The sequence below is a fragment of the Sciurus vulgaris genome (genome assembly GCF_902686455.1).
Source record: "Sciurus vulgaris genome assembly, chromosome: 8".
NCBI lineage: Eukaryota > Metazoa > Chordata > Mammalia > Rodentia > Sciuridae > Sciurus > Sciurus vulgaris.
In genome coordinates, this window is record NC_136468.1 from 91,817,517 (window position 1) to 91,833,640 (window position 16,124).

Sequence of the window (16,124 nt, forward strand, 5' to 3'; positions counted from 1 at the left end):
GCCTGGCTCCCTGGAACTGATGAGAAAAGAGCTCAGTGGCAGGGAAGGGAAAGCAGGACTACCCTTCCCAGAGCGGCTGGAATTCAGGTCCTGCCTGAGTCACCCAGGGTCTGGGAAGACGTGCAGTTTCCCTGCCGTCCAGTAAAGCATGCAGTTCAGACCCAAAGCCAGCTGATACTGAGTTCTGGGGAAGACCACCTGGAAAGGACCTATAGGGATTTACAGTGTGATTCTGCATCTGGGCTCTGTGTGTATGTGTGTGTGCAGGCACCCTAGGGGTGGGGTCTTCTCCAGGGATGAGAACTTGAGGCCTGAGGCCTTGTATAAATTTCTTAGGGTGTTGCAACAAGGTGCCACAAGCTGGGTGGCCTGAAGCAACAGAAATTCATTCTCTTACAGTTCTGGAGCCTCTAAGTCTGAGATCAAGGTGTCTGCAGGGCAGGGCTCCCTCCGAAATGCATAGGGAGACTTGATCCTTGTCTCTTCCATTTTTGTGGTATTTTTGTTTGTTTGTTTTTTTCAATTCTTGGTGTTCCTTGGCTTATAGAGGAATCACCCTGGTCCCTGACTCTGCTGTCTCATGGCAGCTTTCTTTCTGTGTGTCTTCTTTTCCCATAAGGGTCTCAGTTGGATTAAAGGCCCACCCTCCTCCAGGATGACCTCATCTTAACTAATCCCATTGGCAATGACCCTATATGCAAATAAGATCCAATTCAGAGGTCTCTGGGGCTCAGGTATGTTCTGGGGAACACAATTCAACCCACAAGAGACCTCCCTGGGTCTCTCCCCTCCTATCTCAGTGCAGCTAGGGTCTCAGGTGAAGCTGGTCAGTGTGTAGTGACTGTACCTTCTGTGGAGTGTGGACAGGGGCTGAGGAGGGCTGGCTAGGGGTGCGCTGACCCTGCCTGCTTGTCCCAGCTGCCATAGAAACCTTCTCCAAGCCCTGTTTCTTGTGACTTCAGAGAGTCCATTGACTTTGGAGAGTCCACAGTTCTGTGGTGGATTTCCCGAGGGGTGGCAGAAGCTCTGCCTCTGCCTGTAGATCCTTGGAGGGCCTGGGCCAGGTCTCATGTTCCGCGTATCCCAGAACCAGGACGCAGACTCACCTGATAGGAGCATCCAGACAACCCTGGGAGAATGGATTAACCAGGTGGGAGGGGACCTGGAATTTCAACCCACCCTTCCCGCAGGGCCACAGGTTCAGGTGTGTGTCCTTTGCTAATGAACCACATGGTGAAGCACTGTCCCCTTTTGGGTGGTATTCCCCAGCTCACAGAATACAGACTTGTGGCATCCAAAGAGAGGGAGAAAAGAGCAAGGTGGCTCCCTCCCCGTTGTGCTGGTGTCAGGAGGGAGGCCAGGAATGTGGCCACGTGGCCAGTAGGAGTGCAGGGCTCAGGAGCATCAGACCCTGAGTGGACTCCCCAAGTCTTCAGCCTGAAATTCCAAGAAAGGTGACCTCGGACAGGCTTGTTGACTCCTCAGGCTCACCATGAGCCCTCGTTTCATTCTTGGATTTAGGGTGTTGGTCAAAAAATAAACTCAATGGAGGGTAATTGATGGAACTGTCAGCCAAGATCATCCTTCCCCAAAAAGATGGCTGAAGACATCCAGGCCTTGACCCTTTGTTGGCCTAGCTTCAGCTGAGACAGGGAGTTGCATCTCCATGCAGTGAAAGGGTGCCTGGCAGATTGCTCAAGTCTGTCTGCATGTACCCTGGCCCACCACCAGCACTACTGTCCTGGATACTCGTGACAATCCAGCTGACGTTAGCTCCTGTCCCCACACTTTCCAATCCTGTCCAAGCCAGTGTTCTTTAAAAACGTAGATCCAATCGTCTCGTTCCTTTCTCAATGCCGTACCTCAGTTTCCCAGTCCTCTGAGAATGTTATTAGCTCCCTGTGTCTCCCTAAAACTCCCTGGTGCAGTTCTCACCCCCAGTACCTTGGAATGCAACTGTCTGTGGAGACAGAGTATTTAAGGCCGTAGTTCAGTCAGAATGAGGTTCCTAGGATGGCCCTAATCCAAACAACTGGTGTCACCATAAGCAGAGGGACTAGGACACTGACATACACGGAAGGAAGGCCTTGCAGAGACACTGGAAGAAGACAGCCATCTATGAGCCAAGGTGAATACCTCCTCCATCAGACTTCAGCCTCCTGAACTGTGAGAAAATAAATGTCCATTGCTGAAGCCACCCTGTCCAAAGTACTTGTTATGGTAGCTGAAGCTAACTGATACAAGGGCTAAAATTTCCCAATTCCCATGGCCTACATAACCTGTCCCTGCCTTCCTGTCACCTCAGCCCACCCCACTGTGTCCTGTGGGCAATGGGCTTTGGCCACACTTACCCCCTCCTGGGTTCCTTCCCACCTCTGGGCCTTTGTACCTGCTCTGCCCTGCACCTGCCTGCTTTTTCTGCTCTTCAAGTTTTTGGCTTAAAAGTTACTTTCTGAAAGGGAGGGCTTTCCTGCCTTCGGCACCACTCTGACTGAATCAGGGTGTCTTTTCGTGTGTCCCCCCACCTCCTGCCACCATCATGTCCTCAAGCTTTCTTCCCAGGGCTCTTCTTGACTTAAGCGTCGTATCTCATTGCTGTTAGGAGCCACGCTTTCCCCATGTGGAGACATTTCTGAAATGACGACAGACTGTCGCAATCGACGGTGTGCCAAGTGCGGTCAGCTTTCTGTCTTTCCTAGTGATACAGAAAACAGTGGCAATGCTGTGTGCGGTGGTGCATGCCTGTAATCCCAGCGTCTCAGGAGGCTGAGGCTGGAGGATCGAGAGTTCAAAGCCAGCCTCAGCAACTTAACAAGGCCCTAAGCAACTTAGTAAGACCCTGTATCTACATGAACTACTAAAAAATAGGCCTGGGAATGTGGCTCAATGGTTAAGCACCCCTAGGTTCAATCTCTGGTACCCCAAACAAACAAACAACAGTGGCAAATCCGATAGAGTCATAGATTCAACCGGGTGCAGCGCAAGTGCATTAGATTGTTTGATTCCTCTGTCATCCCCCTTAATCTGGTCAATTCCACAAGGACAAGACTGTTCTTGTTCCTACCATGCTGTGTCCCCACTGCATAGCGTGGTGCTGGGGATGAGGGTACAGATCCAGATGAACAAGTGTCGCCTTATGGACACCGTCATCATCCAGCAGCCCACCTGGTTGTTGGTCATTCACAGCCTCTGCCGATTAAGACTTACCATTGGAAAGCAATCCCTGACTGTGCACAGGCCCCTCTAGGGGGAAGGCTGGACTGTGCTGGGGAGTGTGGCCCCTTGCCCCAGCCTTTGGTTACCTAAGCATGCAAAGGAAGCAAATTTCATCTCTGGAAAATGTCACCCACTTGCAAGGGAGTTCCTGAATGAGAAAACTCATTTACAAACTCTTACCCTTAACTTTTTGACAATTATTTGTATGTGGCCAGCTGCCCTCATGCCCGCAGTTGGAACGTTCAGTGGGGCCGATTAGCCAAGGCCTGCTCCAAGCTTGGCTCAGGGGCTCTCTTCTGCCCGAGTGAGGGTTGGATCCTGTCTTCCAGGCTCCAGGCTCCAGCAGTGCCAAGTTTGGAGCACAGGACAGAAATCAGGTTTGCAGAGAGATTTAGACAAATCTAGCTGTGTGTTTTCAGACATCTAATTCCCCCAGCCCCTGACAAGAAGCAAGCCCTGAAGTCACTTGAATGGCACACAAGATTGGACAGAGGGTGCTGGTGGCAAGTGGGGAAAGACACTGGGACAATAAGAAAGTGATGGATGAGCACATTGTAAAGATGCCCCTCCTGCCCTCAGAGGAGGCTGTTTTAATGGACAAGTCTTTCACTGGGACATGAAAGACTTGTCCCTGACACCTCTAGCCCAGAATCACCTCTGAGGCAGGGGCTGACCAGCCACTCTTCTGTGACAGGCTCCGGAGAAATTATGCCTTCCTCTTCACTGGAAAAATAATTCCCATTCTTTCCTTAATCCAGAGGCAGTGGCTGTAAATACCTGAGCATGCAAACATCTCCCCGGGGCTGGTGGGGATTAGGCCTGAACCAGCCTGGCCTGTGGCGCACACATAGCGGAATGCATCAGGCCCCCGGTGGGGAGAGGCACTGCCCAGAGGACTCACAGGGGAGAGGGAGAGCGCCTGAGGGGCAAAGCGGACCCGGCACTTGGGGGCCTTGGTCAGTCTTCTCCTCTTTGCAGGCAAAATGGCGGCACCGTGCTGCAGGATCTGGTGCTTGTTCTGTTTTCCATCTTCCCAGAACAACCTTCTGCCATGAGATTCCCTGGCTTGGAACTTTTTAGAGAACCCCTGACCTCACCTGAAGGACATTTCCACTCCCTGTTCTGGAACTACCCCAACCTCATCTGTCTCGCTTCTGTACTGAGGCAAGGAAGTCCCCACTGAGCCCTGGGTTTCTCTGGCCATTTGTTCCTGGCATCACCCACAGACTGCTCACCCAGACCCCTCCCTCCCGACTCCCATGGCTCCCAGTCCTTCCTGTCTTTGAGGACAGCTCCGGTTCAAGTCCCTCCTCACTCAGAAGGACCCTCGTTCATCAAACGTTCGCTCACACTCTGGGCCCTTGCTGCTAGGGTATCGTCTGGCATGCATGAGGCTGCTGTGTGTGGCATCATGAGGCAGGTGAAGCACTGGTGCTGTGGCCGTGGGCACCGGTTGCCAGGTGATGAGCCCCTGGGAGCTGCAAGAAGGGATCCCTGCCCCCGGATTGGGTAATCTGGGTGATCCAAGCACTCCAAGGAGGGAGAGCTGTAGATCATGGGTCGTGAACGCAAAGGCGTGGGGGCTTGGTTACCAAGAGAAGCCTGGCAAGAATTGGTTAGGAGGTCATTGCCAGGGTCCAGGTGACGGGGTGAGAGTGGACCTGGGAGGTGAGGTGGGAGCGAGGGAACTAAAGGATGTGGCATGGGCATCACCTTGAACCACTGGACATGTGGGGAAAGGAAAGGACGATGCCCCTGTTTGAGATCTGTGAGCCACCATGTGGGGCAGGGCAGCTCGGGGCAACTGGGCAGTGGTCCTACCCACAGGAATGGCTCCCAGCAAAGCACACAAACAAGATGCTCCACATCTGAGGTCCACTCTGAGGTCTGTCCTGGCCTGTATCGGACTGAAGAAGCCCCAGCTCCTTTCTCGGGGGATGGCGGGTTGCAGCAGGCCTCTCCCTCCTCCAGGTGGGCTGCTTCCTGAAGACCCCGCGGTTCCCCATCTGGGTGGTGTGCAGCGAGAGCCACTTCAGCGTCCTCTTCAGCCTGCAGATGGAGCTCCTATCTGACTGGAAGGCCGAGCGGCTCTTTGACCTGTACTACTATGATGGCCTGGCCAACCAGCAGGAGCAGATCCGGCTGACCATTGGTGCGACACTCCCCAACCCATCCCCTAAAGGAGCTTCCAGAATGCTCAGAGAAACCAGACTTCACATGCCCTCTCAGGATGCTCAGAGAACCATCTAGACTCAGGTGCCAGGACTAGGGGATCAGAGAACAGATGTTAGCAGGGTCCTCCTGCAGGAGGGATCCAGGGATGAGCCTTGACCCTTGATGGCATCAAGGGTGTAAGGTGAAGTGGAGGCCTCATGGAAAGAGGCCTGAACACTTTGCTGACAAGTCTGGATTTATTCTTCAGGCAATCGGGAGCCATAGGAGGTTGTAGAGCAGGGGAATGATGAGATCAGATTTTTTAAAGAAAGAATATTTTGGTAGTGAAGCAGGGCTCAAAGTTGAGATAGAGACTGGACAGGAGAGGCCAGCGAGTTGTCCAGGTGAGAATCTATGGCCAGGAGTGAAGGTAGATCCAGTTGGGATGGAGATAGGGCAAAGGTATGAGAGGGGTCAGGTCCCAAGAAAGTTGTCTGTGCTGACCACAGGGTAAATGCAGAGCCCTGAAATGACATGCATCTGCCTCTCTTTCTCCCTCCTCCCCAGATACCACCCAGACCATCCCTGAGGACAGCCTTGATGACTTTGTCCCTCCCCTCGAGCTCTGCATCAGAACCAAGTGAGTCAGGCATGTCTCTGGCTTTCGAACCTCTTCCTGAGTGACTGGGAGGCGTGGTGGTTGGGTGTGTCTGGCTTGCAGGAAAAGAGGAAAGGATTGCTGGATGGTTCTAGCCCAGAGGGTTGTGGTAGGTGAGACCCCTGTTCTGGGAAATCCAGTGCTCCAGGCTTGGGCATAGCTAGATTTCTTCCCTTGTCACCGTGGACCAAGTGGAGGTGTATGTGATTTGCGCATCCCCAGAGTGGAATTCTGAGCCTTGAGGAGCAGCAGCCTGGCGTGCTGAGTGCCCTCAGGCCTGAAGGAGGAGGGACACCTGTTCACTGGGCTGGAGCTGGAGTCTGAGGTGGGAGTGGAAGGTGAGATGGAGGGGCTGGCCCAGCCAGGGTGTGGCAGGAGGTGGCCTGGAGCACCCTCTGCTCCAGGAGGAGGTGGAGAGGCAGCCTTGGCCACCATGAACACTGAGTAGAGGTCCTCCCAGCTGAGAGGCAGCTGAGCTAGGGGCTCCTCCACCCAGCCTGTCAGCGTTTAAGGGGAGGCTGAGGCCCAGGTTGGGGAGGGAAATGCCTAGTTCATGGGGCTGGTGGAGTCCGTGCTCCTGTCCCTCATGAGTTCTCTGTTGGGCCCCAAGGCTGGAGCAGTGCTGTGGAGGGGCCGGTGGCTGGTAGCTGTCGAGAACCCCTCAGCTCGCTGCGGCAGACCCTTCTCAAAGCCTGTGGGTAATGACTGGAGGCCTCAGTGTGCAGCAGGGAGAGCAGCTGGCGGGGAGGAGACGCGGATGCCAGTCCTTCTTCCAGGGAAGGAGTAGACACTACAGCAGTGATGGGCTCTGAAGCCAGGCCACCTGGGTCGGAACCCTGGCTCTGCAGAGGCTGGTGGGGTGCCACTGATCTTCACCTCTCTGTGCCTCACTGTGTCATCTGTAAAGTCACTAATGCCCTCTAACATTCGCCCTCATTATGATCGTCTTAGCCACTCATGATTCAGTGTGGCCTCGGGTGGAAACCGCGTTTTCCTGTCTGTGAAATGGGTGGGGTCCGGGTGAGGGGCATGAGGACAGCACCCAGGCCTTGAGCTTCTGACAGCCTGAGGTCCAGAAGGCATACCTGGAGCCCAGGGTTGCTGCCCACTCGTGAGAGAGGGAACACCGTGCTCAGAAGAAACATCAGGAAGGGGAAGCCGGGGGGGATGCCAGGACATCCTCGCTTTGCCCGTCCGTCTGTCTACTGGTCCTCCCCGGGCCAGGGACACAGCATTCTTACGGGGTCATGTGCTGGAGCCTCTTTCATCAGAGGATTAAGGGCACACGCAGGTCACTGTCCTTTCATGTACAAAGCCACTCATTCAGGGTGATGAGAGAAGGGCTTCGGTGGGGGAAAGGAGGTGACCCTGGCCTGGGCACCTTGTGCAGGACAGCACAGGAGGCCACAGAACACTCTTCCTGCAGAGGGGCCTGCAGGGCTCAAACCGCATCCTGGCCATAGCCTCTGCCACTTCTGGACCCTTGGGGCTGTTGTTGGGGCCTCCAGCTGACTGCATCTCTGCCCCCTCCCACGGTACACCAGCCCCTCCATTGCCTTTCTGGGAAGTAACTCCTCTTTTGCCAAAAGCCATTCCACTACATGACTACCAAGTACCCCCAGCATGTGCCCTGGTTGGACTTCTTGGGCTCAGCCCTAGTTGGCAGTCGTTTGAGAATGACTCAGGGTTCTGCCTGTCCCAGACAAAAGGTGGCTTGATGTGGAGCTCAGGCCAGGCTCACTGAGGATAGGCATGGGCCTCTTCTGTCGCCTGTCTCTGTCTCCCAGGACTTCCTTCCCTGCCCATCCCCACACCACCACTACCCTGCCCCAGCTGACAGGTGATGTGGGAAGCTGGAGAGGCTGTTAGTGTCTGGGAGTGAGCCCAGGCCTGGGGCCAGACGGTTCAGGCTGTAGCTCAGCCCTGCCTTCATCTCTGCTCACCACCTTGGGCTTGGACAGGCTAAGCTCGACATCTACTCCAGAAATGCTTCCTGGTGCTTGTCACAGAGACAAAATAATCCTATTTGTGTAGCACAGGGTTAGGGATACCAGGTTTGGAGACTCTAGTTGTCCCCAACCCCACCAACTCCCTGATGGCTGGGGGGGATCCTATATCCATTTGTGGCTCTCCAGTTGGTAAGTCTTGCTCCTCAGCAGGGTCCTCAAGTTTCATAGCCAGCAGAATTCTCTGAAAAATGAGTTAAAAGAGAGACCTCTGGGCCCTCCACTGTCTGGCCTGCATGACACTGTAGGCCAGGGGAATTATCTTCCGCAAATCAGTTTGCTTCCCTTGCTTCTCCACTGTGTCCCTCCATAATGAATCCACCTGGGCAGTTAACATGATGAAACATTTCCCAGTGATTCCCAGAAACACTGAGTGGGTGAGTGAAGAGTGGGTCACTGGGCCCCCACCCCTCTACCCATCAGATAACATGCTGCTATGATGGAAAACAGTCAGCCGTGTCTTCTGGAATCTTATTCTAAGGAGTTCGATTACAAAGGCTTTGAGTTTTGTTTTCATCCCAGATTCACAAACAGCTCAAAGGAGAAATTTGGAAAAGTGGCCTCCAATGTCACTGTGAGGGCCTGCTGGAATGAGTCTTGTTTTGAGGGGTGGGTCAGGGGAGTTCTACTGCCTGTGGGCAAACCCACCCCATGAGGTGGGTACATGTGGTGCCACACCCATGCTCGGGTATGTCCAAGACCAGCACCTGGCAAGATGCATCTGAAAGCTCATGACTGTCATATCTGACTCACCAATAGGTGGGGCGGATGGATACACACCTGGTGGGCTGATAGGTTTCCCCTCTAGTCACATCAACCCTAGAACCCTTGGGCTGGACTCCATGGAAGAAACAGCTGGATAAGAATTGATTCCTGCTCTCGGAGGGTTTATAGTCAAATGGAAGTCAAGTTCAACATCAGTTCTGTTCTAATACATAGGAAGATGTACCACCCATTCTTAAACCCAGCGTTGCTGTCCTGCAAGAAACTGCAATTCATAACTGACCTGGGAAAGAACACACCACAAAGCTGGCCATCTGGCTACTTGCTGGAATCCATGAAAAAGTTCTTGGACACCATCTGATATAGACAGGGAGGTAGGGGTCTCCAGAATGAAGGTCTGTGTCCCCGTCACACTTCAAGTCATGAGCAACTCAGTGTCCCAGCCCAGTGGAAGGTCACTGAGCGGGCAGTGTGTCCTCCCACCACCTGGCTCTGTTGCCATGGAGACATTGCACAAGCCCAGACTGCTGTGTTTGCCTTCGGAGAAGAGCGTCCTAATTAGAACCATCCCTGGTTCCCATGCTGTTGCTGCTCTTCGGTGTGATGTACGTCTCAGAAAGTCACGTTACCTTTGCTGTGTCTGGAACGTGGGATCTGTCCTCTGTCCCCTCTGCCTGCTATTCTCCAACCATGACTGCAAACCTGACTTGTTTAGGGCCATTTCCAAAGGAGACATATACAGTGACCTCTCTCATGCTTCCATCCTCTCTGGAGTGAGAGAAAATGAAACAGTTGTCAACAGTCCAGAGAGAAAAGGAAAGAACTCATAACTGGGCTGGGGCTGGAGCCCACATGTTTCTCTTTGGAGGCTCAGACAAGAAATTGAAATGTAATTCCAGCTGGGATCAGTGCCCTCAAGGGCCTGGGGCAGAGCGCCTACCTCTGTCAATGGCACCCCACCCACCAAGGAGCCTTGGCTTCTGTCTTCATACTGACACCGTTGCCTGAGTCCCTGTTCACAGCACCTCTAACCCATAGAAGGAACACTTCCTGGGGTTCCCACTACCCACTGTCACGCCAAGTACCATCTAATGCTCTGCTGCCTGCACGTATCCACCCTGCCCTCTTTCCTGGCCTCAGTTTCCCCACCTGCCAATCAGGTGTCAGAATTCCTTCCTTGAGTTGTTATGAGGTTGAGGGAAGCGCTACAGAAGCACTCTCTGTCCTTTGGAGACCACAAGGGGCTCTACCCATGTGGGGGAGGCAGAAAGATCAGGCGGTAATAAGCTGGGCAAGGACTTGGGAGGAGGAAGAGAGTTGGGGACAAGAGAGTGGCAGTGGGCCATGGGTAGGGTTTTGTGACTACTTAGTCCAAAGGGAAGGAGAGTGAAGTGAATGAAGTCCTAGGTTCCCTGCTGGGTGCCATGGAGGGCAGTGGGCTCCAGAGCAGGTGTCCAAGAGGAGAGCTGGTATGGATGGAGTGTCCTCATGTCATAGTAGTCCTGGGGTCAGGGAGACCAGCTCTGCCCTAGGCCCAATTCTGGAGAAGAGGGGTCCCCAGGTGACCTGGTAGCCAGAGGAATCCTTGATTTGATCCTGCAAGGGGGCAGGTAAGGGAGGAGGATGGCCATTCCAGGTGGAGGGGGAGCACAGGCCAAGATGCTTAGGTAAATGGTAGCCCAAGTGGCTCATTCTAGAATCTTCTTTGGTTTCAAGTAGCTAGAACACAGGAGTGGAAACTTTCACACAGGCCTATCAGATGGAAATTCAGAGAGAGCAAGAAGAGTTTCTGGATGTATCTCCATCAGTCAAGAGCTTTGAAAGCAGGCCTGCTCTCTCCTTGTGGACCTTATTAGGTATCTTTCCCCCAGTGAAATCCACCAGGCTTATCAATATTGATAATCTGTGGAGGCAGGTAACTGGCCCTCTGTTTGGGGGATAGAGCCTGGGTAGGAAAGGGCCTCATTTGCAGCCATGACATGGCTCTCTCTGTAATGCTGAGTCCACTTGATCTCCAGGGACCATGACATTTTCACCAAACATGACCTTTAAGCAGGTGGTCCTCAACAGAATGATTTGGCAAAGTTTGGGGATGGTTTTTAGTTGCCATATCCAGAGACAGTGCCTGGACCCATCCCTGTCACAAAGAATTATCCAGCTCAAATGCCAAAGGTGCCTGTGATCCATTTCAAATGCCTAAGGTGCCTGAGAAACCCTCTTGAAACTGCCATGCCATCAGCCACCTCCAGAGTTAGCGCTGGTGAGCCATTCCTGGCTCCGATTCTGCCTCATCCACTGTGTGTGCAGATGCCTTTCTACGCCATTCCTCCTACTTCTCTGCCATCTCCGATTGCTGTTGGTTGCATAGGAAGAGCTTTTCTTCCTTGTCCTTGTAACTGACTCATAGACATTCAGAACAACATCTGCCATATCTCAGTCCTTTCAATTTTTAAAATGCCTTTGATTTTCTGCCATCGTTGCAAACTGCCTCTCTCTAGTGCATCTTCCTGCCTTTGCACATGTTTGCTAGGCTGGGAAGATTAGTTACCTCTGTAAATAGTCTCAAAACCAAGTACAAATCCAACAATCTGACAGTAAGGCTCAGTGATTGATGTGACATGGATGTTTTCTAGGAGTAGATAAGTATAACCCATCCTGTAGTGAGCCCAAACCCCATTTTGCCAAGATCCAAGAGCTTTGCCCATTGAGGGCTCACGGGAGGAACTTGGGTTGGCTTGCCAGAGGCTGGTGGGAGGGGTGGAGAGGGACAGCAGTGAGGACCTTGAGGACAAGGGTGAAGGCAGAAATGTCTTTCTCCTTTCTGCTTCCCTTCTGCCACCCTCTGGGGACCTAGATTCAGGAGTGTTCCTAGAGCCTGAGACTTCAATGCTTACTTACAAATCTTAATTGAACAATAAAAGCTTTCTAATGATGTATTTCAAAACTGCAAAGACAATCAACAGAAACAGAAAACCGAACACCTCAAATAGCATGGTCGAATCCATTAAACCCTGCATTGTGTTGCTGTAGATGGCTGAAGTACCATTAACCCAACAGATGCAATAGGTCAGCCCAGTCTCCAGGAACCTCTTCCCCAGCTGTCTTACCTCTGGTACCTGCTCAGTTGTGCAAGTCGGAGCAGTGGCCATTGTCCCTGCTCGGGGGACTCATATTAGCTTCCCTGGAACAACATCAGACTCCAATCCCAAATAGCACCAGCAGTAGGCACCCATCACATAGAAGCAGTCTGACTTTTCCAAACCATGTCAAGTTGTCTCCAATACAGTCCTTGTGTCTCATCTTCAAGCAGTGAAGATCAATGCTATGATGCAGATGTATTCCATTAACGTGGCTCAACCCCAAAGCACCTAATAGATTCCTCTGGATCTGTCTGACATGCAGAAGCTCAAGAACCAGTGTAAAGCACCTGGAGACCACACAATCACTCATTCTTCAGCACTCAATGGAATGAGTGATGCTGACCTTTCCCCATCACATGATGACATTGACAAGGAAGGGAGGCAGGGTCCATGGATGAGCACAAGAGTGTTGTATCTTGTCCCAGGTTAGGACAATTGGCAGGTTAGGACATTGATGCCACAATTGAAGCATTGCATAGATTTAAAGATGAAGAACAGATGCCTGAGAAAGAAAAGAGAAGGGAATTCAATGGAAGACCAGGCTATGTGATAAATATGGAAGCCATCCAGTCTTTGATGAACCATTACTAACAGTCATCACTTGGTGTCTGTCCGAGGATGCTCAAGTCCCATCTAAAAAATGGTATAGTATTTGCATATAGCCTATACACATCCTCCTGTGTCCTTCAAATCATCTTTAGGTGACTTATAATACTAATACAATCTCAGTGCTATCTATACAGTTGTATTGTTTAGGGAATAACGAAAAGATAAAGGTCTGTACATGCTAGGCAAAGATGCAGTCTCTCTCTCTCTCGCTCTCGCTCTCGTTCTCGCTCTTTCCCAGGAATTGAGCCCCAGGGCGCTTAACCGCTGAGCCACATCCTCAGCCTTTTGCATTTTTTATTTTGAGACAGAGTCTCGCTAAGTTGCTTAGGGCCTTGCTGAGTTACTGAAACTGGCTTTGAACTTGCGATCCTCCTGCCTTAGCCTCCGAAGCCACTATGATTACAGGCATGTGCCTGACTCTTTTCTTTTTTCTCTTTTTCTTCCTCCTCCTCCTTCTCCTCCTCCTCTTCGCCTTCTCCTCTCCTTCTTCTCCTTCTTCACAAACTCCTCCCTTCCTTCCTCTCCTTTGATTCTGATTGGTTAAATCATCCTGATATGGATAAGGAAGACAACAGCACTGTCACTGCCCTGTGCTCTCAGACATTCTTTTGGGAAACACAACAGTGTTATGACAGTGTTACTTGGAGACTTGCTCCCTTAGGAACACTAGACCTTTCCAGGCAGGTATACATTTACATAATTACAGAGAGGTGGTTTTCCTTTTCTCCTTCTCCATGGTAGTTAGGATTTTTTTTTATTTTAATCCTGATATCTCCATAGCTAGTTCTGCACAGGTGCCTCCACTGGGCCACCATTCAGCACCACTAGAAAGCAGCTGGGTCCAGATGTGGGGATCACTTACAACAGCAGGAGCCAGAGTGCCAGGCACCAAGTCAGCTGTAGCGGGAATGAATGAATCACCTGCCTTCTGTCTTCTCCATCACTCCCCAAGGTCCTAGGTGTATTTCAGATTTTGAAAGCCAGATGTCAGCTCCTTCCCCAAGCTCTACACTTTAGGAAGCATTTATAAATTCGAGACCTCAACTCTGAAGCACAGCACTGCTGTTGAGATATGCAACCTTGGTGGCCTGGTTCATATAGTCATAGGTCATATATATATATATATATATATATATATATATATATATATATATACCCAAAACCAGACTGGCATAAATCTTCCATCTGCTGTTAAGTATGATTCCCCTGAGTTATTTCAGAAGATCAGCACCATGGATTAAAATCAAGTGTTAGGAAATTTTATGGTCTCCTCTGTAATAATTTTCATGTTGGAACTGAACTATTACTTCTCACCCTGGACTCTAGTTTAATTCTACTTGGTACTTCTTAGGCTTCATAAAACACTTTTTAAAAAAATCTGTCATGTTCATGTGGTGCTGCTCACCCTTCCCTAGCTTTTTGTGACTCTTAGAGGAAACTCCAGAATCCTTACAAGTCTCTTGGGTCCCCGGTCTCCTCTCACACCTCTCTCCCATCTTACTGGGTTTCAGCCACTGGACCCCCTCCTACATTTTGGACACCACAGGATATCTCCATATCTAGGTCTGCACAGGTGCCTCTACTGGGTCACCATCCAGCACCACTGGAAAGCAGCTGGGTCCAGATGTGCATGGATCACTCACATCAGCAGAGGGTCCAGGGCACCAAGCACAGTCAGCTATAGCAGCAATGAATGAGTCACCTGCCCTCTGTCTTCTCCATCACTCCCCAGGGTCCTGGGTGTATTTGTGTTTTGTAAGGGTTGCATGTGACTGTGGAGGGGTCACATTGGAAATTTTGAAAGCCTCTGAGACAAAACTCCTGGTAAATGAGGAACGGCCAGGGATCCTGCCTGGGCCCCTGCATCTCTAACTCTCTTTTCTGATCGATCTGCCCTTAGGTGGAAGGGAGCATCCGTGAACTGGAACGGCTCAGAGCCCATCCTGTGATCTTGGTTGCATCTAAATCTTACGGCTCCACCGCTCATCACTGGGGTAACTCCTGAGCCCTTGGCCTCAGTGGCAAGTCTCTGAGAAAAGCATCACCCCAACCCAGGACCAGCATAGCTACAGAAGCATACAGGGCCTCTTGCTCCTTCTGTGAAGGGCCTGCCCAGGACTGTGGGGCAATGTGCTGCTGCCTCCCAGCTGACTGTGACTGCCAAGGACATGAAGGAGGCCACCAGTGGCTCCTCTGCCTTTTCACTCCTCTCTGGTTCCCCACTGGGTCACCCCTCACCAAGGCCTCTGACAAGGGTGGCTCCGGGGACCCTGGTTATTTCTGGTAGTTGGATTTCTATAAAGCAAGTATCCAGCCCATGCCGAGGGCCAAGACTCCTCTTTTCTGTGGGTGTGAAGGGAGTGCAAGGCCGGGTTCTGATCCTGATAGGGGTGGGAGAGGATGATGGAGACCCTCCTGGGCCTCGTCCCCTATCACAGCCCTCTGGGATAGGTAATGCCCTCTGCTCCAAGTTGTCCAGTCTGTTCTCTCCTGTCTTCCTCTTGATGAGCACAGGTCCAAGGCACCAGGCTACATAAGCTGTGCTGCCAGGAGCAGCCCAGACCCCAGGGAGCCCATCCCAGGGCAGATATGGAAGGTTCATGAGGCTCCATGAGGATGGGTAGGCCTGGGGAGGCTGGGCTGGCCGAGTGGATGTGGGGAAAAGAGCTGTCCAGTGAGGGGCCAGGGAGCTAATGGGACAGGAACACTCGGGGAACCGGGCGTGGTCCCCTATGTGGCTATAGGGAAGCACATAGCGGGAGAACTGACGGAGAATGTGGGTGGGTAGAGTTTGAGTCCTTCACATTCCAGAGCAAAGATGGAGCGGTTGGACGGGAAGAACGCCATACTCGCTGGTGAAAGGAAGCGAGTCCAAGTCTTGTTATTCCGTTTATGTCCCGAGGGCTTCACAGAGGAATGTGAGAGAATGAAGAAATGCAATGGGAGACTGGCAAAGAAGCTGGGAGACAGAGAGGGTCGATTTGCGTCTGAAGCGGAGTCAGGACTGCTCTGCAATGGTTCACAGGAATGGGGTGGAGCCTAGGGGCCCAGAGGCAGGGCTCTGTCCCCCAGCAGTTCCTGTCACATGGCTGTCCACATGAGAAGCGAGGAACAACAAAATGACAAAGCCCGCTAGCCCGCTGGAGCAGCCATCCCTGTGCCTGACCCTGTCTGAGCTGCAGCTGTCACTCAGGGCCATGCAGAGGTAGGTGTTGCCACATGGGGACCAGGAAGCACATTCCTACTGTCTGCCGTGGCCCAGAGAAAGGCCTAAGAGAGTTGCGAACATCAGACAGCAGCCTGTCTCCAGCCTCTGTGTGCCCCCGTGGGGCTTAGGACACAGGCTGGTCTGGGGCTGTGTCCCTCTGCAGTGCTGGCCAAAAGGAGACCCCTTTGATTTGGAGAGCTAGGCATGTGGGGAAGAGACTGACATTTGGTGGTGACAGCTACAGAGCTTGTCTTGTGTTCCTGTGGATGGGGCACGTGCAGTGGCCTGGCTTTCGGTCTTTGGGGAGAAGGCAGGGAGGCGTCAGCCAGGCCAAGAGGAAGTGGGGGGGCAGGGACTGCTTTGCTCAGGCTGTGCCGAGGCCCCGGTGGGGTTTGCTATGTAAACTGCGG

The 16,124-nt window shown here is 52.2% G+C and overlaps 1 protein-coding gene across 1 annotated transcript in view; it reads left to right on the forward strand.

The window, feature by feature from the left end:
- The window catches only part of MINDY4 (MINDY lysine 48 deubiquitinase 4), a 112,191-nt gene extending 97,369 nt beyond the window's left edge, over positions 1-14,822 (forward strand). Inside the window, exons 16-18 of the mRNA XM_079152351.1 lie at positions 5,188-5,368; positions 5,938-6,010; positions 14,407-14,822. Of these exons, the coding sequence (XP_079008477.1) occupies positions 5,188-5,368; positions 5,938-6,010; positions 14,407-14,455 (303 nt within the window). The 3' untranslated portion in view covers positions 14,456-14,822. The remainder of the gene's footprint in view (positions 1-5,187; positions 5,369-5,937; positions 6,011-14,406) is intronic.
- Positions 14,823-16,124: the final 1,302 nt, after the last annotated feature.